Source organism: Amaranthus tricolor, chromosome 3, assembly GCF_026212465.1.
Source record: "Amaranthus tricolor cultivar Red isolate AtriRed21 chromosome 3, ASM2621246v1, whole genome shotgun sequence".
NCBI classification, from domain to species: Eukaryota; Viridiplantae; Streptophyta; class Magnoliopsida; order Caryophyllales; family Amaranthaceae; genus Amaranthus; species Amaranthus tricolor.
In genome coordinates this window covers 31753147-31778147 of record NC_080049.1, presented here as the reverse complement: position 1 = coordinate 31778147, position 25001 = coordinate 31753147, and the positions used below count along the sequence as shown (strand labels likewise).

Sequence of the window (25001 nt, the reverse complement as noted above, 5' to 3'; positions counted from 1 at the left end):
CACCTTAGTTTTTCATTCTCATTACCACCGTTTATTACCACCTACCAAACGGACCGTTACTGTATTAATATTATTACATTGAGTTAATTCTAAAAAAGTTGTATGTAATTATATTTTTTAGAAAATTAATATACTTCACTAACACAGATCAAACCAAAAGTTATCAGTTGACCTCTCTTATAAATTTGTATAATTTAAAATTCTACCTTTAAAATATTTGAAATTTTACAATATTTTTGTATGAAATTTAATTACTAAATTCATTAAAATTTTGGCCAAAAAGAGCAACTTATATGGAAAGTGGTCATCAAGCAGTCCAATCATTAGAATATACATTATGAAGCTTCATTAGTTTTTACTTTTCCTTTACGGGCCATTCAAACTCCGAAGTTAATGGGCTTTCGAGTTGCGATCCACCCACTTATTCTGCTGCTTCTCAAGACAAATTCTTTATTAAAACCGTCTTATCCTAAGACGGCTTAATATAAACTGACCTAATTTTTAATTTCTTAAAATTTAATGAAAAGCATGTTTTTATATAATTAACTATTTTGTAAGTTTAACTTTGAGCTGCTTATACGGGCCCGTCGATATGATCTCCTACAAGAGTTATTGCCTTCTCAACAGCAAGTATATTAGGGATTTGGGATTGATAATTACCCTTCATAATGATCACTAATTCAACTTTTATATAATTTATATTGAAAATCATGTGTTTGGATAATGATTGAGAATTTTTTCTTTCTGTTTTAAAATAGACATTTAATCATCAATTATAATTTTTTAATAGATGGTCTAGTAGATTTTACAACTTTTTGATTTCAAATTTGATCTCACATTTTCTATCCAATCTACAAATTCTTTTTTTTTTCTTTAACGTATCACTCACATTTTTCTTTTATTTTATTGAAAAAATTAAAATGACAAAGAAATTTGAAATTAATCAAGTATATATCACAAACTTTGCTTTTTCGAACTAATGGCAACAAAAAAAGCAAGTCTTGTATGAGATCGTCTCACCGTAAGACGAACACATATAAGTAGCTCATTAGTAAAAAATACAAAAAAAACATTTAAAAAAAAAAAGAATTTCAATAAGTACATGAAGTGGTTATTTATTTTTAAAGAGTTAACGCTTATTCAATTAAAATCGTCTCACGATGAGATAGCCTCAATAAAAAATTAGTGACAAAATTATAATTGCACTACAATAAATCCATATCATTTCTATGAGGCTTATGAATTGAACATGATCACAAAAGATCAAAGTTTTTTGCATCATTTGGGAGGTTGACTTTTGTTCGGGTCGGTTACTTTACCGAATTATTATCAACGAGAGGCTTCTCATCATAAAAGGATATACTTAAAAGTGAAACGATCTCACGATGAGGCGGTGAGACTATTTCTATTAGGCTGATCCAATTTACACTTATTATTTTAAAGTGATCGTTTACTATAATCACCTCTATGATTTTAAATTGATCATTTATAATCTTAAAGTAATTAAATAGATTAAATTATATGAGTTTATTTTATAATGACACGGTCTAATACAACACTCGCTGCAATTTAAAAAAGAACATGAAGCGAACACGTTTATTTAAATTTAAAACTCAACAAAGTTGTACGAAAAGTATGAATTGTTATTACACTTTTTTACACAAACAAAGTAGACATTGGTAAGCAAAGTTTCTGCGATCCGTTTGGTAGTTGATATTAAATGATGGTAAGAGGAATAAAATTAGTGTAATTTTGGTTGAAAAATCTCTTGGCTACCTTGATGGCCATACTTGTCCAACTTCATTCATCTTATTTTCTTCAAAAAATACATTCCAATGCATTACTATTAGGAGACGTGGTAATATGTGGTAATGAAAATTTTTATGAACAAAAAAACTTTTTTTTGATCAAAGTTTCATCACCATGACAAAAATTTTTTGATGAAACTTTAGACTATAAGTCATTTTCATTACCACTATTTAGTATTACTAACCAAATGAGTCGTTAAGGTATCAAATGGCGGTTGGTGTAGGATTAGATTTCTGACTTGGAATTATAACCTTTCATTATCTCAATTTAATAACGATTGGTTTAATTATTGATATTAAAAAGATGGAAATGACGATAAAAATATAATGTAATAAAATTAGAAAAATACCATTTGAAAAGGCGGTATTAATTAGACAATGATGAAAAACTGTGTAGAAAACCACATGCACGTTTGAGGAAGAGAGTTTCATTACTATGGCGATGACAACACAATTCGTAAAACTAAACAGAGACTATTTTCGATTTAATACCAGTCACCAAACATCTCGTAAGTCACATCTGTGATTTGAGTGTGCATAACCTTACTTTAATATAACAAAAATTATCTACCATTTAATCTTTAATAGCAAATATCATTTATAAATTCGTATAAAAAATGAATATGATTTAACAAGCATTTTATTATATTATTTTATTATATTTTACTATATCCCGAAAGGCTGAAACTAACAATTATTAACTTTTGGCCACATTAGATATGGGGGTTTAAATTGTTGGACAAATTTAACCTATGTGTAATTCCATTTAGTAGCGTCCTCCTTAAACCCAACAATGCCAAACCCTTCTTATTACCTTTGAAAATATGTTTGTTCATTTGTGTTCAAAATATGGCATGTGCTTCCATTAGAGCCCTTCCTCTTTAACTTTGAAAAAGTGTATTATATCGCAATTCTTGATAGATTTTCCTTATGTGTTAATTCTAAAATTTTTACAAGCTATGTTCCTAATTTAATTTTTTTTAGATTCAATTTAATATGCAATATTTGTCGCTCTCAATGTGTAAATGTCTTTATCTTCCTTTGGTTGGACACCAATAACTACTAACTTGTTCAATTGGTTGCATAAGGTATCCATCTTTTTGAAGTGTGGCTTTGTTGCTATTCTGGACTCTTTTTTACTAATTTTGTCAAAAAACCAACTCAACCAACTGATAAATTATACTCCCATAATATATTTTAAGACTCCAACTATCGATTAAGATGGTGATTCATTAGGGTCCATGACATTATTCCCCAATTATCTCCCAAGTGAAAATACTAGTATAAATTACATGCATGGATGAAAATACTATCAAATTCTATACGATCTAACGATTTTACTTACGATTCTGAATTTAGTAACAATTAAAATCATTAATAAGTATTTGGATAGTAAAATCGTACAATTCTACGATCTTAATTGCGATTTTAACAACCTTGTTGGTATATGCGCATGAAAGCAGACAAACGCATACTTCATTTTTGCAACCTCGTTCATCCATTTAGTCATTGGTTATAAACGTTACAATATGGAGATTCTAGATATCAAATTGCAAACTGAAGGTCAAGAAAGAGGGTTGAATCAGAAACTTGGGGGACATAATTGCAATACTGTTCAGCTGCATTAATTTCATTGTTTTAAAGCGATTGCCAAAGGTGAAAATTGCAGGGATCTAAATTCATATCAATTACAGGAATAAACAGAAACAACTTAGCAATATAGTGGATTGCCTCTATAATAGAAGAATTTTTCATCTATGGAGTTGAGCTAAAGCTATTATGGGACTAGATAATCTAAACTAGCTCTGATTAAAACAATATACAATCGAGTAAACTAAATTTCAGAGTCAAATCCAATATTCCAAAATCCGTCAGGAGTCAGAGGAGGTGCATACCTATACCTGTGCCTTGAAACTCCGTCATGATGCTCACATCGAAGATTCTGTATATCACCTTCTCGATTATCAGCATGGACAGCATCATAAAATTTTTTGCACTGCTTGCATTCAATTCCATTCAACTTTTCACGCGCATCTTTCTTCCTGACAGGTTCCACGTATTTGAACCCTTTTGAATCAGGCCTGGGAATTTGCAATTTTTGCCTTTTGGGTCCAGATTCACCTTTCATGTCCTGTGTTTCACCATTTGAATCTGCGTCTTTCAAGCTCACAGCTGGACCATCAAGTACAGTATCCTTCATGGTCTTTTGCAAATTTTCCTTGATGTTTTCAAAGGGTGTATCAAGAAAATCATCATGCGGATCAGGCCCACCAGGACTTTGACGAGTTCGTGTCTCTCTCCAGCCAGATGCAGGGCGCTTTTCGCCAGCTAATGAACCTGCTTTTCTACTCATGGTCCAATGCTTTGCAGCAGGTTCTGAACCAGTTGACGACTTGGATGTCAACATCTGATTTGGTCTGCTTATTTTCTCATCATCTGAGCTTTCCGTATTGTTGTTCATCTCTTGCTTCACTTTGTTTAATTCACATGCGACTCCATTACTTGCTGGTTTTCTCCTCTTGATTTCTGCAAATCACAGGCTCTTAATAAAAATGAGCATATTAAAATACTATAACTCATCAAGAATAAAAACGTTCATGAAGCGGTTAATCCTTTCATCTAAATCTCAACAGCATAATACAAGCCCTCCATGGCTTAGTTTGCTTTAGATTTAGCATCTCAAACCCCTAGTCATGAGATCAAGGATTGGTAGAGAGAATTGGAATATAACAAGAAACAAACTTAACAGCATAACAAACTGACACCAATGGGATAGAACTAAACTGCATACATTTTAAGCTAAAAAAATTCACAGATCCTTACCAGAAATTCTGCTTCTTGTTTCATCATTGTTTGATGGATCACTTTCTTTTTCTGCTTTCATTCGAAGCAGCTCCGCATTAGTGAGACCAAACTTCTTCAGCAGATAGCACTGCTGAGACTTGAGATTCTTGTAAGCAAAAAACAAATCGCTTCTTTTCTGCTTTTCTGCAGTCAGCTCTGAATCTTTTTGTTCAATTTGCTTGACCAAAGCAGAATGAGCATTCACATTTCTGAGGCTCTCCTGAAGCTCTTCACATTTGTCCTGTAGATGGTTTGTTCTGGATAAAAGCGTTTGTTTCTCACTCTCATAAGCAGATAGCTGTTCATCCTTCTTTTTCACCTCAGAGTCATACCAACTGACTTGCTGAACTAATTTTACATGTGACTGCTTTCCCTCATCTGCTTCATCAACTTTTCTCCTAAGCTCGGTTTTTAGACTGGCTTCCATATTTTCTAGTTTCACCAAAAGTTGGTTCTTTTCTTCTTCACTCTTACTCAATATACGTTCAATATTTGCTATCTTAGTCTCTGTAGACTCAATTTGCATCTGAAACTCCTTCACTGACTCGTTTGCCTTTGTTACTACTTCATTCTTGTCCTGAAGCTCTTTATTTCGTTCATCAATGATTCGCTCAAGTTCTTCTGATTTGATGACAAGAAACTCTATTTTTTCTTCATGATTTTTTACCAACTGTTCTTTTTCTCTAAGGCTGGTGTTTTTTGCCTCAATAATGTCAAGTAGTTTAGCATGCAATTCCATTCCTTCATCAAATTCTTTTTCCTTCCGTGACAGCTTATCCTCCAGCTCAGCTACTCTTGCTAATAATTTCGACTTCTCAGCTTTGCATTCATCAAGGGCTTGTTCTTTTTCAAGAGATTGCTGTTTCATTTGAAGCTCAATCTCAGTTTGTCTCTCTTTGCACTCATTTTCAGCAGCAGTCCTAGCTTCCAAATATAATTTTTGGAGGGATTTTGAATGCTGTTGAAAATTGGGGTAAAGTTGACTACAAAAGATGTATTCGATTTGGGAAATACTATCTTTCGCATCTTGAATCATAGCGACTAGTAGAGTGCTAAACCCAGAGACATACTTTGTATCATGGCTCTCCATCTCTGGACATAATTGTGGAGCTTTCTCAGGGTGAGTGGTTCGCATCCTGCAGTTATAAAGAAAGATATGAAGAGCTCAAACAAACTACAGAAAAACTTTCAAATCTTTTTTAACAATAATAACACTATAGATACAACGTCAAAAATCTATTCAGTTCAATTTAAATCAATTGTAAAAACTTTAGTTCAGCCTTAGTAAGATTGTTGAAAACAACTCCTTAGGCACAAATGATAAGGGTGACCCAGGATCTTGCGAATGTGTGCACAACATGTAATAATGATTCATGGTAATCTTTTTAATTTGATGACTGTCCAAAAAAGCAAAAGAAATTAGTAAGAAATGAATTGTTGAACAATTATGTTTTGATGAGAACGGTGAGAAATTCAACTTATGCTTTTTAAATTGACTAAAGGAGCTAGCTATAATGTTTGTCCCAGATTTTGAAGTTAGATTTGAAAGGTGCGAGGCACACTGAGGTGCAAAACGGCAAAAGGTAAGCCCAGGCGCAAAGCGCAGGGCGAAAGTTATTGGAAGTAAATTTCAATAATCACATTCACCTCCTTTCTTATTCATACTCATGTCAATCACTATACAAGTTCTTCAAAACATTGAAAAAGACAAAAGAAAAATGAGCCTAAACAAACATCATTCCATGTTCCTTGCGTTCCATCTTTACCTATCTTTGTTTCCTTGCTTGTATATTCAGATGGGTCTCGCCCAAGCATACAACATCAAAGCTAGAGTTAACTTTGAAACGTAAACTTCTATAGTTACAAATAAGAAATATATATTTAAATTTAGCTAAAGTTATTGGAAGTAAATTTCAAGAGGTTGGATCATAGGGTTTGTGTCAGATGGGCTAGGACATATATCCATGTTTGATTATTTATTGTTTTTTTCATTAATCTTTTACCTTTTTACTATTTGTTCCACATAAAAAATTTCTTACTCATTTCGGACTTCGGTACAGTTGAAAATTTATAAGTAATATCTTTAATAGAGCCTACACACAATTCCCCCCTCCCCTGTGTCAATCTTAGGATCATCATGAATGTTAGGCTATCATGATATCAAACATTACGCACATTCTTAACCCACATTAATATTGTTTGCTCTTTTAAAGGTAGTCAGCTAGGAATATAATCCGAGAGACAAGGAATCCACGAGCATCACCATATGTTACTTTAACTTGGCATATTATTCAGAAAAACCTAATTAAAGTATTCGTAAATGTGTCTGATGTTCAGAATTCTAGTCAGAGTTCAGATCACCTACAAAAAAATCTAACCAAATACACTACTAATAAATCCGTATCAACCAAATTACAATTTCAAACAAATTCTGAAATGCAATAACAAACTTACAACAATACAAGTTAATTTTACACTTGTACTGATCAAGTTAAATTAACTAATCATAAAATCGTTTCAATTTTCAACTAGTAATTAGATTAAAAAAAAACCTAGTTCTTTTAAAAATCACAATTAAATGATAACTTCAAAATAAACCAAAAAAATCAACTAAAAACTTTTAAAATCACTAGAAAGATCGCAATCAGTAAGTTAAAGTTCTCAATTATGCAGACCTTTAAAAAGAATTCGCAATAACGAAGGAAAATGTATGAGCATTTACCTGAAGGTTGCAGAGGGTTAACCGCAAAAGTCGGCGATTTGACTGCGTTGGATGGTTAACTCAAAAGAGTGGTAGACGACGGAAGATATAAATCACGATGCCGTTGTCCGGTGATAGTATCGTATTTAACTATTTATTGACCTTGAAGATTGAAGGTGTTGAGGGAAAAGAGATTTTGAAGGAGGGAAATATGATATTTTTTCGCTTTAAAAGTTGCAACAATTTAAGCTCACATAAAAGAAAATATTCGTTCACTAGATTTTTTACTATATTTACTTTCACTAGATTTTTTATAATGTAAATCAATAATATATTAATACCAACTTTTAATTAAACGGAAATTCCACGTGATAGCACTAGCATCGAACTTTTATGAAACGCCAGTGGTAGCACTTTTGTAAGATTTTTCTACATGGTAGCATCCAATTTATGTCTTATTTAACTAACGTAGCATTTTTCATTAAATTCTTGTCAATTTTCGTTTAATTTATCATTTTGACATTTCCACCCTTTCTAAGTGTTGATTCTTGTCCTCATAATTTGCTCTAAGCATTTAAGAGCTTTAATGAATAAAACGGTGAATTAAACGTTAAAATAGTAAAATAAATATTTGAGAGCATAAAAATGGTTTAAGGAAAATTATAAAGACAACAACCAACACTTGATAAAGGTAGAAACATAAAAACGGTAAATTAAACAAATAATTAACAAGAGTTTAACGGAAAATGCTACGACAGTTTGATAAGGCATAAACTGAATGATACTATATGAAAAGTTCTTACAAGAGTGCTACCACTAGCGTTTCATGAAAATTCAATGCTATCATGTGAAATTTTCCTTGATTAAAATAACAATTTAGGAGTATGATTCAAGATTTATCAACTTTTCTTCATTAATTTACATTTTGTTTATGTGTCAGATGATCTATTATAGAGAAAAGTTTATATTATTCTACGTAAACACCTCCTATGTTGATATTATTGTAGCAAATGTCTCAAACTCTCGACACATGGCATGATTCCAACGGCTAGTTGAGGGTGATTCAATTGAACAGTACGGCTTAGCGGAACAGGCGATTTTGATTTATGGTTTTGGTTCAATTTCCAAGGTTCCACTAACCATTTGGCTCGGGTCCCTGAAACGGTTACGGTTCAAATCCTATTAGCCAAGGTTGTTAAAATTGCGATCCGGATCATAAAATCGTACGATTTTACAATTTCAATTACACTTATCGAGTTGAGTCGGGGTTAAAGTTGGTCCTGGGTAAAATCGCTAACAAAATCGTTAGTATCGGTTAAAATTAGTAAAATCGTACCGATTTTACAAAATGGGCATTTTAAGTGATAATTCTTAAATATTATAGGTCATGCGACAATTTTTGACCTATTTGATACTTTTAAATTAGAAGAAACATCTTTTCACATCTTCTTTTCACCTTTATTTGTCATTTTCTGCAATTATTCTCATCATTTTTCTTCTTTTTCTTATCTACTCGAGTTTCTAAGTTATTCTTCCCTAATCGTACTTGTAAATGATTTTTTTAATGTACTTAAATCTAAAGTATTGGAAAAAAAAAGTTCCTTAGTGGTGAAAATTAATCTGTGCACTCTAATTGTCTAGGTTTGTGTAGACTGACTAGACTTTAAGTCATTTTGTCTATTTTTTGTTAAATGATATAGAATCACAACTAAGAATTAGATATTTTATGAATTATATTGCAAAAGTAATAGATAAAAATGAATTTAAGGGTATTTTACATTGAAAACATCTCAAAAATAAATAACAACAATTACGTCTTAAACTTGCAAAATTTGTAGAATCGGTTGATTTTATGATTCGATTCTGAGAGCTACTTTCGATTCAAAGTAAAACCCCAATTTTAACAATCTTGTTGTCATCAGTTTCTATGTTTTGTTTGATGAGATTTTTATTACCTTCATGAAGCTGCAGTTAGGAACTTGTCTCAAACTTCGGTTCAAAATGGTTATTTGGGGGTTTCATTCAGTTGTGTTTCAGGTAACCTGCCTTATGACCATCACTAGTTGTTAGTAATTGTTGCCTTGTTACAACTTTTCTAACTTGAGTCTAGTTTTTTGGCCTTTGCCAAGTTGTTTTAGTACCGTTTTTTTGCTAATTGTATAAATTGATACATTATAGATAGTTCATTTTCCCCTTACAATTTCGTATACTGTTCTTTCCTTTTAGGGTATAGAATAGAAAATGATTCATTCACACTGCAGTATATCAAATCAGACTAAAAGAATTTAGATTTATAAGATCAAATCAGACAAAATCAAATACATCGCATCAATGACCTTAAGTACTGAAATAGGATAAACTACAGGTAACAAACCCTAAACACAAATAAATTCAACAACCATCAATGTTGGTTAACTTCTAACCATGATTGAGGGCTTAACCAATTAGGAGAAAAAATTTCTACAACTTCAACATAACAAGGTCAAGCAAATAGCAGCACCCAAAAATTCAATACCCTCCACAAATTTGTAAAACTTTTTATATATTTTTTTTGGATGTTAAGAATGTGAAAGTTTTCTTCTTTTTTTTTTTTTTTTAAAATTTTTTTTTAATATCATCAAACATTGGGGAGGAATTTTGAGAGAAGGGAATAGACCAAAATAAAAACAGTTATGGAGGTCCTCTTTTTCTATGGTGTTTTCTGATTCAAATTTCGGAAACCCTCCCATTTCCCCAAATTCATTCACCAGGTAAATTCTCAATTAATTTGCTATTTCTTAAGTTTATTTTCTATTAATTGATAATAAATATATATACAACACTGATTTTAGGGTTTTGAATTTAGCTTTAGGCTATAGTAATGCTAGGGTTTCAACATTAGTTTTATTCCTCCGAAATTCTGAAACTTTTTTTCGGGTTAGTTGAATCATTTAAGTGCCTTTTTAGCTTCCGATCGAAGTTTTCCATTTATAATGCTAGAGTTACAGTTATGTAGTGGTTTGATGTTTATTATTTAGGTTACTGAATTTGATTTTATTGGATTTTTTTACTTCAACTGATTCTTTTTCTAGTCAATTGGTGAAGCAAATGTAAAAATTTATTTTTATTTGATTTTATTGAATTTGATGTTTTTTTATTGAATTTGATGTTCCATAAAATCATTTGCGACTTTTGTTTTGCGTGAAGCCATAGATGATACTCACAATCAATTGTAAATTGAAGGTCTCTTTGTTATTACAAATGTAAGTGTATGTATGCGAGACCCTCTATTCCAATCTAGGTGAGAGCCATTGAGTGACGTTGGGTAACAAAATGCTTTTTTGCTATTGTTTGTTATTAATGTTGTTTGATTTCCCATTTGAGGAACTAGTTTCATGCCATTTATGTGTTGTGATATGGAATTCAGATTTGGAAGCTATTGGTTTGGATGATTTCATATTCGTTAACTTTGCATTGATTTACGGTAAATCGTCGGACATGGAGTGTAACAAAGATGATGCAATTAAGGCGAGAGAGATCGCGGAGAGGAAGTTTAATGCGAAAGACATAAGTGGAGCGAAGAAATTTGCGCTGAAGGCACACAACTTGTATCCTGGGCTTGAGGGCATTTCACAGATGTTGACGACTCTGGACGTGTACGCTGCTGCAGAAAACCCGGTTTTGGGGGAGGCTGATTTTTATGGTGTACTTGGTGTTTCACCAAAAGCAGACAGTGATACTATTAGAAAACAATACAGAAAGCTTGCTCTTATGCTACATCCTGACAAAAACAAGTCTATTGGAGCTGAAGGGGCTTTTAAGCTTATTTCGGAATCTTGGAGCTTGTTATCTGACAAGAACAGGAGAGCTGCTTATGATGCAAGAAGAAATTCTAGTGGTTTTTCAAAGATGGCTAATTCCCCTTCATCTGTGCAACCTGGTGCAAATGGATTTTACAACTTTGCCAAAGCTGCAATGTCCAATTCCAAAGTTGACAAGAATACATTCCGTGCAAATGGCTCTTCTGTTTCTGGATCATCTTGTAAGGCGAAGAGGAATACTTTCTGGACTGTCTGCCACAGTTGCAAGATGCAGTATGAGTATCTTAAAAGTTATCTCAATCATAACTTACTTTGCCCCAATTGTAATAAACCGTTTTTTGCCATAGAGACTGCACCTCCTGGTTCAAACAGTTCTGCTAAACCATGGGATGGGGGTTTCAAGCATTGGAAGAACTCTCAGCAGGATGTGAGAAACCACAGTATTCACAATGCTGGTTATAGCACTAGCAGCTTTCAGTGGGCTCCATTCTCAGGAACATCTGGTGTTTCGTCTGTTTCTCAAGCTGCAAATGTGGTACAACAGACATATGAGAAGGTCAAAAGAGTGCGTGAGGAAGCACAAGCGGCCAGAAAACGGGAGAAGACCATGAAAAGAAAAAATTATACTTCTGGGGATACTATTGGTTCTTTTGAGAAAAAAAGGAGAGCTAATGCTGATGCCTGCATGAACACTAATCATATGGCCGCTGGCGTTGCTGGATTTGGCATATCGAGAACAATTCCTCCCTCTAAGCACAGTGATAGTGGGTCGATATATGCAAGTAGAATCAGCAAACTTAACAGTACAAGGGAGCTATCACAAAGTGAAATGCGCAGCATACTGTTGCATAAGGCTAGGAAAGAAATTCTCACAAAAATAAGTGAGTGGAAGTCAGCTAGTATGGTGGAAAATGCTGATCGCAAGGAGAAAACTACTCAGAAATCTTTTGACAAGTCCGAAAGGCCAGAAAAAGCTTCAATAAATGGCGAATTGAGTGGGGAGTCTAAAAAGCCACCAGACTCTGGACTTGTAGTGGAGAATACGTCCTTGGAAAGTGCCGTTCAATCTAAGGAGATCATAGACCGATTATCAATCCCTGTTCCTGACCCGGATTTCTATGATTTTGACAAGGATAGGACTGAAAAGGCCTTTGGAGAGAATCAGGTATGGGCTATATACGACAATGATGACGGTATGCCTCGGTTTTATGCTTTAGTTCAGTGTGTTATCTCTCGGGATCCTTTCCGGTTACGGATCAGTTGGCTCAATTCAAAAACAAATACGGAACTTAGTCCTTTAAATTGGGTTGGATCTGGCTTCACAAAAACTTGTGGAGACTTTAGAATAGGCCGACATGAGACATATAATGGTCTGAATTGCTTCTCACATAAAGTTAGGTGGACAAAAGATGCAAAGGGAACTATAGAAATTTTTCCAAGGAAGGGGGATGTTTGGGCACTGTATAGGAATTGGTCTCCAGACTGGAATGAATTTACTGCAGGCGATTTGATACACAAGTACGACATGGTGGAAGTACTGCAAGAATATGATGACGAGCTAGGAGTTGTAGTTGTACCTCTAGTGAAAGTCGCTGGCTTCAAGGCCGTCTTTCATCATCACTTGGACTGTAAACAAGTGAGAAGGATACCTAAAGAGGAGATTTTTAGGTTTTCTTATCAGGTTCCTTCGCATCTGATTTCAGGTCAAGTAGCCCCAAACGCTCCTAAGGGTTGCCGGGAGCTAGACCCTGCAGCACTTCCACCTGAATTTCTGCAAGTTATAGCTGATGCAAAGGAGGAGGATATTGCAGAAAACCAGACAACTAAGCAAGCGGAAACTATAGAAGTTGATGACAAAAGCCGACAAACACACTAAGTGATGCAGAAACTGCGGATCAAATGCCTAGCAATGCAGATCCTTTGTAGAAGAAACCAAAGTAAAACGACTGAGACGTGGCAGTGAGCACTCGATACAATGCAATTTCTCGACTTCTACTGAAATTGAGCTTGATTCCGGAAAATTTGTTTGGGATTAATCCACAAGTTATACGAGCTGCTAAATACTAAGCGTCATGCAGTATATTGCGGGCTGCTTTTCAATTCTTGTGCTAGTGAGTGCAAAGATGTGCTATTGAGTAGAACAAGTTGATTTGCCTAACTACAAGAAGCAATGATTCGGGTGTAAAACTCTCAAAATCAAGCGACGTTTATCTACCATTTAATTTTCTGTATGTCGGGTCGTCTGTGAGACTACTTATTTATGTTCACAGGTTTCTGCTCAGTAACACAACTTAGCAACAGACGAATAGGGGACTTCTTCCATGTTGAATACTAACAAGTCCGTATATAGTTTTTGGAATATTTGAGTTTAGTGATAATTCTGCTTGATCAGTAATATCTGTTTGTTGACCTTGTGAAATCTTTACATAAAAAAGCTGTAAAACATTAGGCTTTTTTTAATAGTTGTGTTTTGGGGTTTTAACTGAAATTGTATTTTTGGACTTGTAATTTTTTGTTTGTTGGATCCAAAACAAAGTTAATTTACAGCTATTTTGCGCTCTTAAATCTCCCCCTTATTTTGATACATTTTCATCATCAGCATATTTATACCCATAACATAGGGTATCTTACTTGTAGAAACTATAATTATGGTACGAGGAAGAATAGAAGATGGCAAACTATAGTTATAAAGAAAGATGCAACCAAAAAGTCTCTTATTTTGATACATTTTAATTTTAAGCATCACAGATCACAAATTATAATTCTGGAAAACTAAAGATACATTACAGATTCATGTACTCAAATATTTTAAAGACAAAACAAACCTTATAGATTACATAATTGCCATTTACCACAATTATATGTCTGAGGAAGAGTTGTCGCCGCGCTCTTCTTTATGGGTATGAGTTGTCGCGGTTCTTTCCTCCCTAGACCCTGGCCTTAGCTTTCTAAGAGCGGGATATACTGAATAGAATGATGATGATAATATATGTGAGGAAGAGAAATGAAAGATGGCAAACCAAAGCTATAAATTATGTACGAACACATTACATACTTGCCTTTTACTGACTCAGTTGTCCCTCACTCTCATGCATGTATATCATTGGGCATGGCCAAAATAAGGCTCTAAGCCTCTACTGTTTATTAATTTTGTTGCTTAAATTTTATTGGGAATTTATAATTTGTGGAAAGTTATCTATTGGTAGTTTTCTAAGAATTTGCATATACATTTGTTTCACCATTGAAATTTATAATTGACAAAGAAAGTTGTAATTATTAGAATTTGTTTGGATCGAGAGCACATATTTATATTTGTAGGGTAAATAAAAGTCAAATTAGAATAACAAAGTTAATTAGATAAATAATTAAAGGGATTTGATTGTTAGAAGGTAATGAAAAATAGAAAATATAGCATTTAGTTCGCTTATTTTTGATATAAATTTATCCTAAAAAAAATTCTTTACCTCCTTATAATTTTGATTCTCGTTTGCCGAATAATCCAAAAGTATCAAAAGTTAGTAACTAATAAATGTTCTTAACAAGAAAAGATTGGATAATTGAGTTTGTCACGTCGGTCAAACACTTAACATTTGAAAACGTGTTATCCACGTAGATTAATCGAGCACCAATAATCATAAGCCACGTCACCGCGTTGACGTTTAGAGTTTGGACTTTGCTTCACGAACTCCCAAAGTTTAAGAATTGGGAATAAATACGAGTAAATTTCTACCTCCCATGATTTTTTCATACCGACAAAAAAGCTTCTTGATAATTTCTTACTTTGTCTAGAGAGAGAAAAAAAATCAAAAGTAAAAATCTCATTTTCATCCTCTCTGGTCAAATTATTGAAATTCTCTGCTTTTTTTTTTCATCAATCATATCAAGACCCAGTAAAAATGGTAATTTTCTCTTTAATCCCCTTTTGTTTATGAATAATAAACACTAATTACCCTCTTTTTTCCTAGATTTTTTGCATTTGATTTGGTATTCTGTTGGTAATTTTGATTTCTGGTCCTGGGGTTTCGTGGTGGAGTTGCGATCTTGTTCGTGAATTGTGTTATTATTTGATTAGGAACAAATTTAATTAGATCCATGAATTTATTGTTAATTTTTGTTATCTGTAGATTTGTAAATTAAGATTTTATATAATTTAGGCTGGAATTTTATGCACAATTGTTGCCTTGTTGGTTAATCATGTATTCTTAAGGATGATGTGCTAAATCTTGTGTTTTTTACGATTTCTCTTTTGATTTCTTATGTAAGATTTTCGGTTGAATTGTTGCAAGCTTTAAAAGAAAATCGATGGATCTGTTTTCTCCGTCGAATGTTTGCTGTGAAGAGTATCGCCTTGTGTATTTATGGGTTGATTTGGTTAATTTTCATCTGTGTTGGGTTTGAAAAGACCTAATTTTTAGGTTATTTTAATGACATCTTGATTCTTCAAGAAATTTGGTACAGATGATCGATTGGTATTGCTGGATTTTTGTGGGTGTGTTTTGAATATGTTAATCAGTTTTATGATACATGAATTTCAGCCTTGTACCTTTTTGGAACCTGGGTTTGGTAAATTTTCACCTTCCTTCAGTTTAAAAGGCAAGAAATATGTTGAGACTTAAGACATTTTGTTGCTATACTATGTAAGGATCAATTTTTTGAGTCTTAAAGCTATTAGCTGTTTGGGTTAGAGGTTTACTATTCATGTGTCATGATATTGACTCACAAATCAGTAACAGTTAAATCAGTTTATCTGTTGGAGTTAAGCTGGTAGGGCAAGTAGATATTACCCTCTTACCTGGTTTCATCAAATGAAATAATAAAAAACTCTTTCTCGAACCGAAGGACTCTTTAGCCGCATCCTCCTTTTTTATGGGTATGTGTTGTCGTCTTCCTTCTTTCCCTAAACCCTGATCATAGTTACTATGGGCAGGTCACACCGAGTACAATGATGATTAATGCTTCAACAATTGCTTGTTTGCAACATATATTGAAGTAACATGTTGGATGTTTAAACTTATACAGGCCATTGAATCCTTGTTATCAAATTGATGTAGAATGCTGTAATGCACCTCCTTGTTATGTTGTTCGAATTGTTCCTTTCCAGGATATGGGGCCGTCCATATGTCCATGTTAACTCATTGTGTATGACTTATGTCTTTCTTTGCAGACAACCTCAAGACGCCTTGCTGACAGGAAGAACCAAAAGTTCCAGAAGAACGTTACTAGGAGGGGAGCCGTTCCTGAGACAACTGTCAAGAAGGGGAACGACTATCCTGTTGGACCTGTTCTTTTGGGCTTCTTTGTATTTGTTGTCATTGGTTCCTGTAAGCTTCTGCTTTCCTTTCAACTTCCTTTACATTACTTGGTTGTGTATATTCCTTCCATTGATACCATTATTCCTAGACTTGCTGAATCACATGTTATGATAGCCTATGGTTTGTTGATGCTGTAATCGAACTCGACTGTCCTAGTATAATCTCTCAAATAAGACTCATTTAGAATATAGGATTGGGTGGTGAGGGACAAATAGTACTTATGTCGATACCACTTCAACTTTTTGTGTGTGAATGTCGGTCTAGTGGATGAGTCCTATCTACGTGGCTCCTATCTAGTTGGAGTTTGATAAAGTCAGATGTACGCAACATTACCCCTGTGGTAAAAAATAAGTTGTTTTCAATTGACCGTGTAGTAATCTTGTGAGAGACGGTGTCTTTGAGAGACCATCTCTAATTGGGCTGCCCATAAAGGAAAATATAGGGTAAGAGTAGGCATTAAGCTTTAATGGGCTGGGCTTTAGAGATCTCTTTCAGAGAGACGGTCTCTTAGGAGACCAGCTGATGATTAAATTTGAGGTACTCGGGAAATATAGTTTTGATTACAATAGGTCTTGATACATTCTTAAAAATGATTGGCTAATGAAACTAATCGATCTTCTTTTTGTTCATTTCCAGCTCTGTTCCAGATTATTAGGACTGCCACAAGTGGAGGAATGGCTTAATCACAATGTGTTCTTTCATGTTCCCAACTCTTGTGCTTATAGTCTTCACAATAGAAATCGAGATGTTCTTTTGATTTCCTTACTCTTGTGCTTATAGTCTACACAATAGGAATCACTATGTTTGTACGAACTGTGTTATTCAAAACCAGATTTTGAATTAAGATTCAGTAATACACATTCTCTAAACTACTAGTTTAAGATCGATTATTGATTACTTTTACTTCCTGCTAGATATAAGCAATGGCTAATGATAATAAAAGTATTAGCTATAAAAACCCAAGTTCACAAATAACCAAATAAACTTCTATTTACAAAAACAATATGAACACTCGAGAAAGGAAGGTAAGGGAAGGGAATGCGAGAAGAGGACTGATCGAAATGTTATGTTTTGCAAAATGAAGTATGAACAAACTTGCTCTTAAAAACGTTCCCCTACTGAAATGAAAGTAAAGGAAGGGAACACAAATGGAGGAGACCCGACCACTTTTCATCTACTTGCCAACCGCTGATTTTCATGGTGTATCAGTATCACCTTTAACTACAAAAAATTAACGATCAAGGACTAGCCGAACCCTTATATTTGAAAGATTAAACCGAACACTTGATACAATCAAGGAACTACAGCAAGACAAGGGTAAAAAGCAGTTGCACAAACCATAGCCATCTCCTCTCATGCGATAGAACACAAGCAATACCTTCAGCCACTCCTGTTTTGCCACGTCATACGTGAAGATACGATTCATTTGGGGGGGGGGGGGGGGGGGGGGGGGGTTCCGTAGAGACAGCACGCAATCTTCTATTGCCCCAAGCAAGTCATTTGTACGAGCTTTTCGTAAATTTCCAATCACCATGTATTTGGCATTCTGTCAACCTCCTTCCACGAGAGCGACATCTTCAGAAGCTTCCATATACACCCACATGTCCCTTTATATGGTGTTAGCTACTTTTAAGTCATTTTGAGTGAATTGTAAATTTAAAAGGCAAATTACGGTATAATGATACTGGTTTATGAATGATCCATTTTTAAGTAGTTTTATCTCATAATGAATGACAAATGACAAAGTAATAGATTCAGACAACTTCCATATTGTGCTAATGACAAAACAGGGGAGCATGTATCATCATGTATTGACCAAATACTATTGACCCAAATAGGAAACTGATCAATGACAGATAAGGACTGACACAAATATTAATGAATAGTTGATGTATTTCCATTGTATGGATGGTAATAAAAGAAAAAATAATGTGTGATGAGAATTAAAGAAAAGTGTGGACATTTATTGGACAAGACAAAAATACAAAGTGTAGCTAATTTAAAGGAATAGAGGAACTAGTTTATTAGCCTTTTCATGTAACTCAACCTTTAGAAACCTAACTTTGCATATTGATTAGGCTCATCAAATTATATGCACTTGTTATATAGTGAAGCTACCAAGGGTCAATCGAAAACAACCCTTTCGTCATTAATAACAGGATAAAGTTGCTTACTGTAAGATCGTCCTAAAAGCCCAAGTAATAGCCCTAAAAATACTTGGATCATTTCGATTCATTTGAATTTGAACTTTATTTTATAGAACATTTTTTGTATGAGATCGTCTCTCAGAAAGAAAGGTCCATACAAGGAGTCTAAATTTAAAAAACTTAAACTATTCTAAACAATTAGAGTGAGTATTTAAAATACTAAAATAGATGTTTTATCCAATTTAGTTGGACTATTTACTCCTATTTTAAATTCCCGCATTGTAATAACGTTTTAACAGAAAATACGTGTATATTTTATGTATCAAAGTGATAAAGCTATTGTATCATTTTCTGTAGTATCGTTTTCTCATTTCAATTAATAGCCCTAAAATTGTGATTCAACCAAATAATAAAAGCAGTTAACAAACTCACACTCTTTATACGTAGTCATACCATACATCCTTTCAACCTAATGTCTACCAATTTATACTAGCAACCTTTTTTTCCCCTTTAAAATCCCATTTTTCAATTTATTTTCCAATGCTCGTAAACTCGAAAAAAAATGGGAACCGATGTATCAAACCAAGTCCCCTTAGAAGAAGAAATAATTTTCCGAAGCAGGTTTAGTCCGGTTCCTATACCAGACAATCTTAGCTTACCGGATTTTGTGCTACAAGACGCAGAGTTATACTCTGACAATGTAGCATTTGTCGATGCATCAACCGGGAAAAAGTATACGTATGGACAAGTAGCAAAGGACACAAATAGGTTTGCTAGGGCCTTAAGATCACTTGGCTTAAGGAAAGGGCATGTTGTTATAGTTGTCCTTCCAAATGTACCAGAATATGGTATAGTTGCTTTAGGCATTATGGCAGCTGGTGGTGTATTTTCTGGTGCAAATCCTGCAGCACATGCTTCAGAAATAAGCACACAAGCTGAGGCAGCTGATGCTAAGCTTATTGTCACAATTGGTACCATATATGACAAGGTAATATCATCCTTTTGTTATGAATTGAGTCCAATTTCAATACTCGAATAGGAGTACGTACATTTATAGATTCGAGTCATTTATGCTCCATCCGTCTTTTTGAATTTGCTTTATATATAACATCTAAAAAGTTATCACTTCGATCTGCGTTATATAGCAGATTTAAAGAGTAAAATGATGGTTGAGTCCCCAGAATATGTTATATATTCTAACACACCCCTCTCACACGAGAGCCTTATGGACTAAAAGTGTGGATGCAACATAGACCCTTCTTATAACTGGTGTTGAATACTCAATTTTAAATGAAGGGTGGTTGAGATTCAAACCTGTGACATCTTATCACTCTAGCCTCTGAAACCATGTTAAGGAACCAACTCAATCAACGCTTAAGCTAATTGTTAAGGCCCTATAATATATTATATATTCTAACCGAAAGGACTTATTTTAGGGTGAAGAGTTAGAATCTATTTGGAACTAGGTAGCTCTACAATTGTAGTTATATATTTAAATGTCTTATTACTTGTGTAAATCAATGTCGTTCAGTAAAAGTAGCAATTATAGGTTTTGTTGGAATACAGTTTTTTTACAAGAAAATGATGAGAAAATCTTAATCTGTACTTTTTTATTTTGAAACACTATAAGTTGTAATGTTCAAGTACCGACACCATCTAACGCTGCTTAATCAAATTGCTAATTTACAAATAATGATATTTTTTGTAAAGTAGTGTTTCAGCCTTATTTAATCACTAGCAACTACTTAAACTGCTTCGTCAAATACGCATGTTAAATGTTGAGAGATGATCTTTGATACTAAAACATGAATAACTACAATGGATCATATAACAGGTAAAGGATATAAGCCTACCAAAAATCATCCTAGGAGAAGAAAAAATACAAGAAAATGCAGGAGCAATCTATTGGGAAGAACTTCTAATTGCAGCAGACAAAACAAACATAAACTTAATCTCAGAACCAATTCAGCAAACTGATCTTTGTGCACTTCCATTTTCATCAGGAACAACAGGATTATCAAAGGGAGTTATGCTAACACATAGAAACATAGTAGCAAATCTATGTTCAACCCTTTTTAGTGTATCCCCTGAAATGATAGGAAAAGTTACTATTTTAGGACTTATGCCCTTCTTTCATATATATGGGATTGCTGGAATATGTTGTTCTACCCTTAGAAATAAGGGTAAGGTGGTTGTTATGGGAAGGTATGAATTAAGGACATTTTTACATGCCCTTATAAGTCATGAGATTAATTTTGCACCAATTGTTCCACCAATTATTTTGGCTTTGGTTAAAAATCCTATTGTGGATGAGTTTGATCTTACTAAGCTTAAACTTAAAGCTATTATGACTGCTGCTGCTCCTTTAGCTCCTGAAATTCTTAACTCTTTTGAGAAAAAATTCCCTGGTGTTCAAGTACAAGAGGTATGCAATTTTCTTGATTTTACTTTATTTTTCTATTTGATAATGAATTATAGTAAAACGACTCATTGAAACAACAAACATTTCTTGCTCATGTGAAGTCCTATATAATGTTTGTTGTCAATTACAATTACAGTAAACAACATTTTGATACTATAAGGGTAAGATTATGTACATTTAAATATTTAAGCTGGCCTTAGATGGAAGTCAATATTAATATAATGAAATGTTTACATTTGTTCCATGGCTAAGAATTTGTACTTGGTTGAATGAGTGACTTTATATGAGGAATCGTGGAGGCCTAACTCAAACATGCGGTCCATTGTATATTTAATCTAGACTCCCTTATTGATTTATAATGTATGATGTACAGACCGAATAAATATCTTGAAAATTAATAAACTTTATCGGTGAAATTATTTGAAATGAAATTGAATTAATGTTTGTTGTTCAAATCTTCATGTATACTATGTTGAGATAAAATTTTTGCACGGAATTAAAGAAAGGTAATGGAAAGGGAGGTAAGGGAAATGAAGGAGAGGAAAAGGAAGGGGAGGGAAAGAAAACTTATTTTCCTTCTAAATCTATCCACTTTTGAAGAGATTTTTTCATTCACAAAATCAAGAGTATTAATCCCTAAAAATCTCATCCGTCTAAATCCCTCTCTCTCCTTCAAATTTGTTAGTCGGTGATTTTCTAACTAACTTTTTTAGGTTTTAATAGGAAAGTCAATCGTAAATTCTAGTCACGTACAATTAGTAGGAATTTTGGTCATAAATTCCAACTAACACTAATCAATAGGAATTTCACTCAAAAATTTCCGACTATTTTGGTATTAGTCGGAAGTGTTAGTCGGTGTTTGAGCATTTTTTTAGTGTTATCTAAACAAATAAAATTTTATCACTCAAAATCCCTTTCTTTCCTTTCCATCAAATTTAAGGTTGTATCGATCATCCGACTAAAATCTTTATATAGCATATCGGTTTTTGCCCCAAATTAAAATTCCCGGGTTCACCCCTGTTTGGTAGGCATATGGATTGACAGAGCATAGTTGCATAACACTAACACATGCTGCACCAAGTGAAGATCATGGTGGAACTGCCAAGAGGAATTCAGTAGGGTTCATCCTACCAAATATAGAGGTTAAATTCATTGATCCTGATACATCTCGATCCCTACCTAAGAATACGCCTGGTGAAATTTGTGTAAGAAGCCAATGTGTCATGCAAGGTAATTAATTTACAACTTTTATTGTTTTTATTTTATTTATGTACTAATAATAAACGAATTACAATTTAATAATAATTTAATTTAATTTAATTATCATGTTTCTGTAAGGTTACTATAAGAATGATGAAGCAACTCACCAAACTGTGGATAAATATGGGTGGCTTCATACGGGAGATATTGGATATATTGATGATGATGGAGATATTTTTATTGTGGATCGCATCAAAGAATTGATTAAATTCAAAGGCTTTCAAGTAAGATTTGTTACATATCACTTGTTTTCTCTATTAATGTTTTTATAATGAATATTTACAGATATTTAGAAAAATTAAATTTTTTAATTAGTGGGTATATTATTTTATTGATGATAAAGTAAATGAAGAAAAGTAGAGATTATAAGCATTAAAAATATTAAAATAAAATGAATGGAAAAAATATGGGGATCACAATTATTAAAAAAACATTTATACACAGTTAATGAAAATTATGTAGGGACTATAAATAATATAAAAATAAAAAAAATAAAGTTAGTGGAAGATATGTAGTCGTTACGATAAGTATTAATAAAATTAAAAAAATTAGAACGAACAAGATTAAATATGTCCAAAATTTGTGATATAAATAGAAAGATTTTTTATGAAAATAACAAACAAAACGGCCTAAAATAACAAATGAGAACAACAAATGAATCATTACTTTCCTTAACCCTGCCCCTCCTTCTAGCTCAACGATATCTTGTATGAGGAGACATGATAAAGTCTGATTTGTTGGAGCTAGTATGTAACATATCGTGAGGTCTTAACTATTAGCAAACTTGTGGTGAGTTGGATCCTTGACATGCTATTACATATCTCTCAACCATTAGCTTAAACTTTTGATTGAGATAGTTCCTTGACACACACTACAACATAACTTGTTTTTAGTGGGATTTATTTAACGACATTTAATTTAAAATGTCGCTACTTCAAATTTCTAATAGTATATATAGAGAATTTAGTGACATTTATTTGACCTTTTAGCAGCATAATAAAAAATCACACTAAAGCTTTTTACTACATAAGATCTAGTGACATTTCTCATAAGTGGCACTATAGACTATAGTAACAATTACATATGCCACTAAAGACCAATTAAGTGTCGCTAAATCACTTAATAGTGAAATTTAAGATAAAAACCAATAATTATTATACTAAAAATATAAATCAATGGCATTTTTTTAAATGCCACTTAATCCAATGACACGAAAAGTTAAATATTTGTAGTGACATGGTATCACAACCATGGTGACAAAAGATTACGGGTTCGAATCTCGACATCTCTCAAATTCAAATGAAATATTTCGTATCAGGTATGAGAAGGGTCTGAATTGCATCCATACTTTTACTTCAAAGCACTCTCAAATGAGTTGACATGTTAAAGTATACATATTCTAAGGCCTCAAATATTAAATTAAACTTGAATTATGGGTGAGATGGTTCCTTGACATAATCGAGCCCCGACTATTAGACATAACTGCGCTGATTATTATAATACTTAAAAGTAAAATTTACAAAAAAATTTATGTTGATGTTGTTTATTTTGCAGGTTGCTCCTGCAGAATTAGAAGCTATCCTTCTCTCGCACCCTTCAATTGAAGATGGAGCTGTTATCCCGTAAGTTTCTTTTCTTGGACTACATGCGAGGGTGAATCTATAATATTAGTATAGATTGACCAAACACTAATAATCTTAATATATATGTTGAACCAACTTAGCTGTCATTTTTATGTGCTATACACTCCATGTTACATAATTTAAATATTAATAAGTGTTTTAATCAAATGATCCGAGTGATAGTCTAGGTAAGCCCGAGTCTAGATTTCCGACTCCTGAGTGCATGACATTGAGACAGAGCAAAAATTTCTTTAAAGGCCCTGTGCAATTTCAAAAATTTTGATCTTTGAATACTTAATATATACTATATTTAAAATTAAGGCCCTCAATTTTTTAGAGTCATATGTGGTCGAACATGTTGAACATGCTTAGAATGTCCCCTGACATGAAAAATAAGATTAAGAAATAATGTGTTTAATGCAGGCTGCCAGATGAAGATGCAGGAGAAGTACCAGCAGCATGTGTAGTAATAAATAAAAATGCTAAAGAAACTGAAGAAGATATAATGAATTATGTTGCATCAAATGTGTCCAGTTATAAGAGATTAAGATCTGTTTATTTCATGGAATCAATCCCAAAATCTCCATCTGGCAAAATCATGAGGAGGATTCTCAAGGATAAAATCACTCAGATGATCAAGGCTGATGTGAAACAAGTTTAATATTATGCACAATAATAACAATTTTACTCCTTTTTTTCAAGTATTGTAATTGATATTAGTGTTTTTTTAAATAAAAAAGTTGAATTCTTTGTTGTATTACTCCATAATGTAAGGTATGCTAATTTCATAAACACAAATTCTTTTGAGTGACGGTCTCTTTTAGAGATATTTTTAATTGGGACGATTCAATATACATTTTTTTAAATATTGTAAGTAGGAATTAAAAATAATAAAATAGAAATTAAAAATGATGTAGGTAGGCATTTAAAATATTATAAGTAGGTATTAAGGGTACGATAAGTCGGCATTAAGAATAATATAAATAGCCAATACATTTTAATGGGTTGGGCCAAAGAGACGTCTCTTAAAGAGATCAGCTGTTTCACATATGGTTTAAGGAGGATATTTAACTTGAACTTGTGCA

The 25001-nt window shown here is 33.2% G+C and overlaps 4 protein-coding genes across 4 annotated transcripts; 3 read left to right on the top strand and 1 right to left on the bottom strand.

The window, feature by feature from the left end:
• Positions 1 to 3404: 3404 nt before the first annotated feature.
• LOC130808816 (protein gamma response 1) lies at positions 3405 to 7588 on the bottom strand. The gene is made up of 3 exons (XM_057674328.1): positions 7375 to 7588; positions 4632 to 5788; positions 3405 to 4334 (listed from the first exon to the last, which is right to left on the bottom strand). Exons 2-3 carry the CDS (start codon positions 5785 to 5787, stop codon positions 3643 to 3645), a joined length of 1848 nt encoding a protein of 615 aa, XP_057530311.1. The 5' UTR covers position 5788; positions 7375 to 7588; the 3' UTR covers positions 3405 to 3642.
• A 2286-nt stretch (positions 7589 to 9874) lies between these two features.
• LOC130808704 (uncharacterized) lies at positions 9875 to 13747 on the top strand. Its single transcript, XM_057674168.1, has 2 exons — positions 9875 to 10103; positions 10760 to 13747. Exon 2 carries the CDS (start codon positions 10831 to 10833, stop codon positions 13027 to 13029), a length of 2199 nt encoding a protein of 732 aa, XP_057530151.1. The 5' UTR covers positions 9875 to 10103; positions 10760 to 10830; the 3' UTR covers positions 13030 to 13747.
• Positions 13748 to 14883: 1136 nt separating this feature from the next.
• Positions 14884 to 17352, top strand: LOC130808797 (uncharacterized). Its single transcript, XM_057674302.1, has 3 exons — positions 14884 to 15052; positions 16318 to 16474; positions 17102 to 17352. The coding sequence occupies exons 1-3, from the start codon at positions 15050 to 15052 to the stop codon at positions 17146 to 17148; spliced, it is 207 nt and encodes a 68-aa protein (XP_057530285.1). The 5' UTR covers positions 14884 to 15049; the 3' UTR covers positions 17149 to 17352.
• Positions 17353 to 17930: 578 nt separating this feature from the next.
• LOC130808925 (4-coumarate--CoA ligase-like 1) lies at positions 17931 to 24723 on the top strand. The gene is made up of 6 exons (XM_057674487.1): positions 17931 to 19600; positions 20447 to 21037; positions 22063 to 22264; positions 22373 to 22518; positions 23849 to 23916; positions 24340 to 24723. Exons 1-6 carry the CDS (start codon positions 19175 to 19177, stop codon positions 24575 to 24577), a joined length of 1671 nt encoding a protein of 556 aa, XP_057530470.1. The 5' UTR covers positions 17931 to 19174; the 3' UTR covers positions 24578 to 24723.
• The last annotated feature ends 278 nt before the right edge of the window (positions 24724 to 25001 follow it).

Bases quoted from the DNA above. Each gene is read 5' to 3' on its own strand.
- LOC130808797 (XM_057674302.1), top strand. The intron at 16,475-17,101 runs GTAAGCTTCTGC...GTTCATTTCCAG, and splicing joins ATTTGTTGTCATTGGTTCCT to CTCTGTTCCAGATTATTAGG.
- LOC130808925 (XM_057674487.1), top strand. From the start codon at position 19,175: ATGGGAACCGATGTATCAAACCAAGTCCCCTTAGAAGAAGAAATAATT. The intron at 19,601-20,446 runs GTAATATCATCC...ATCATATAACAG, and splicing joins TTGGTACCATATATGACAAG to GTAAAGGATATAAGCCTACC. The intron at 22,519-23,848 runs GTAAGATTTGTT...TTTATTTTGCAG, and splicing joins TTAAATTCAAAGGCTTTCAA to GTTGCTCCTGCAGAATTAGA.
- LOC130808816 (XM_057674328.1), bottom strand. From the start codon at position 5,787: ATGCGAACCACTCACCCTGAGAAAGCTCCACAATTATGTCCAGAGATG. The intron at 4,335-4,631 runs GTAAGGATCTGT...TGTGATTTGCAG, and splicing joins AACAAGAAGCAGAATTTCTG to AAATCAAGAGGAGAAAACCA.
- LOC130808704 (XM_057674168.1), top strand. From the start codon at position 10,831: ATGGAGTGTAACAAAGATGATGCAATTAAGGCGAGAGAGATCGCGGAG.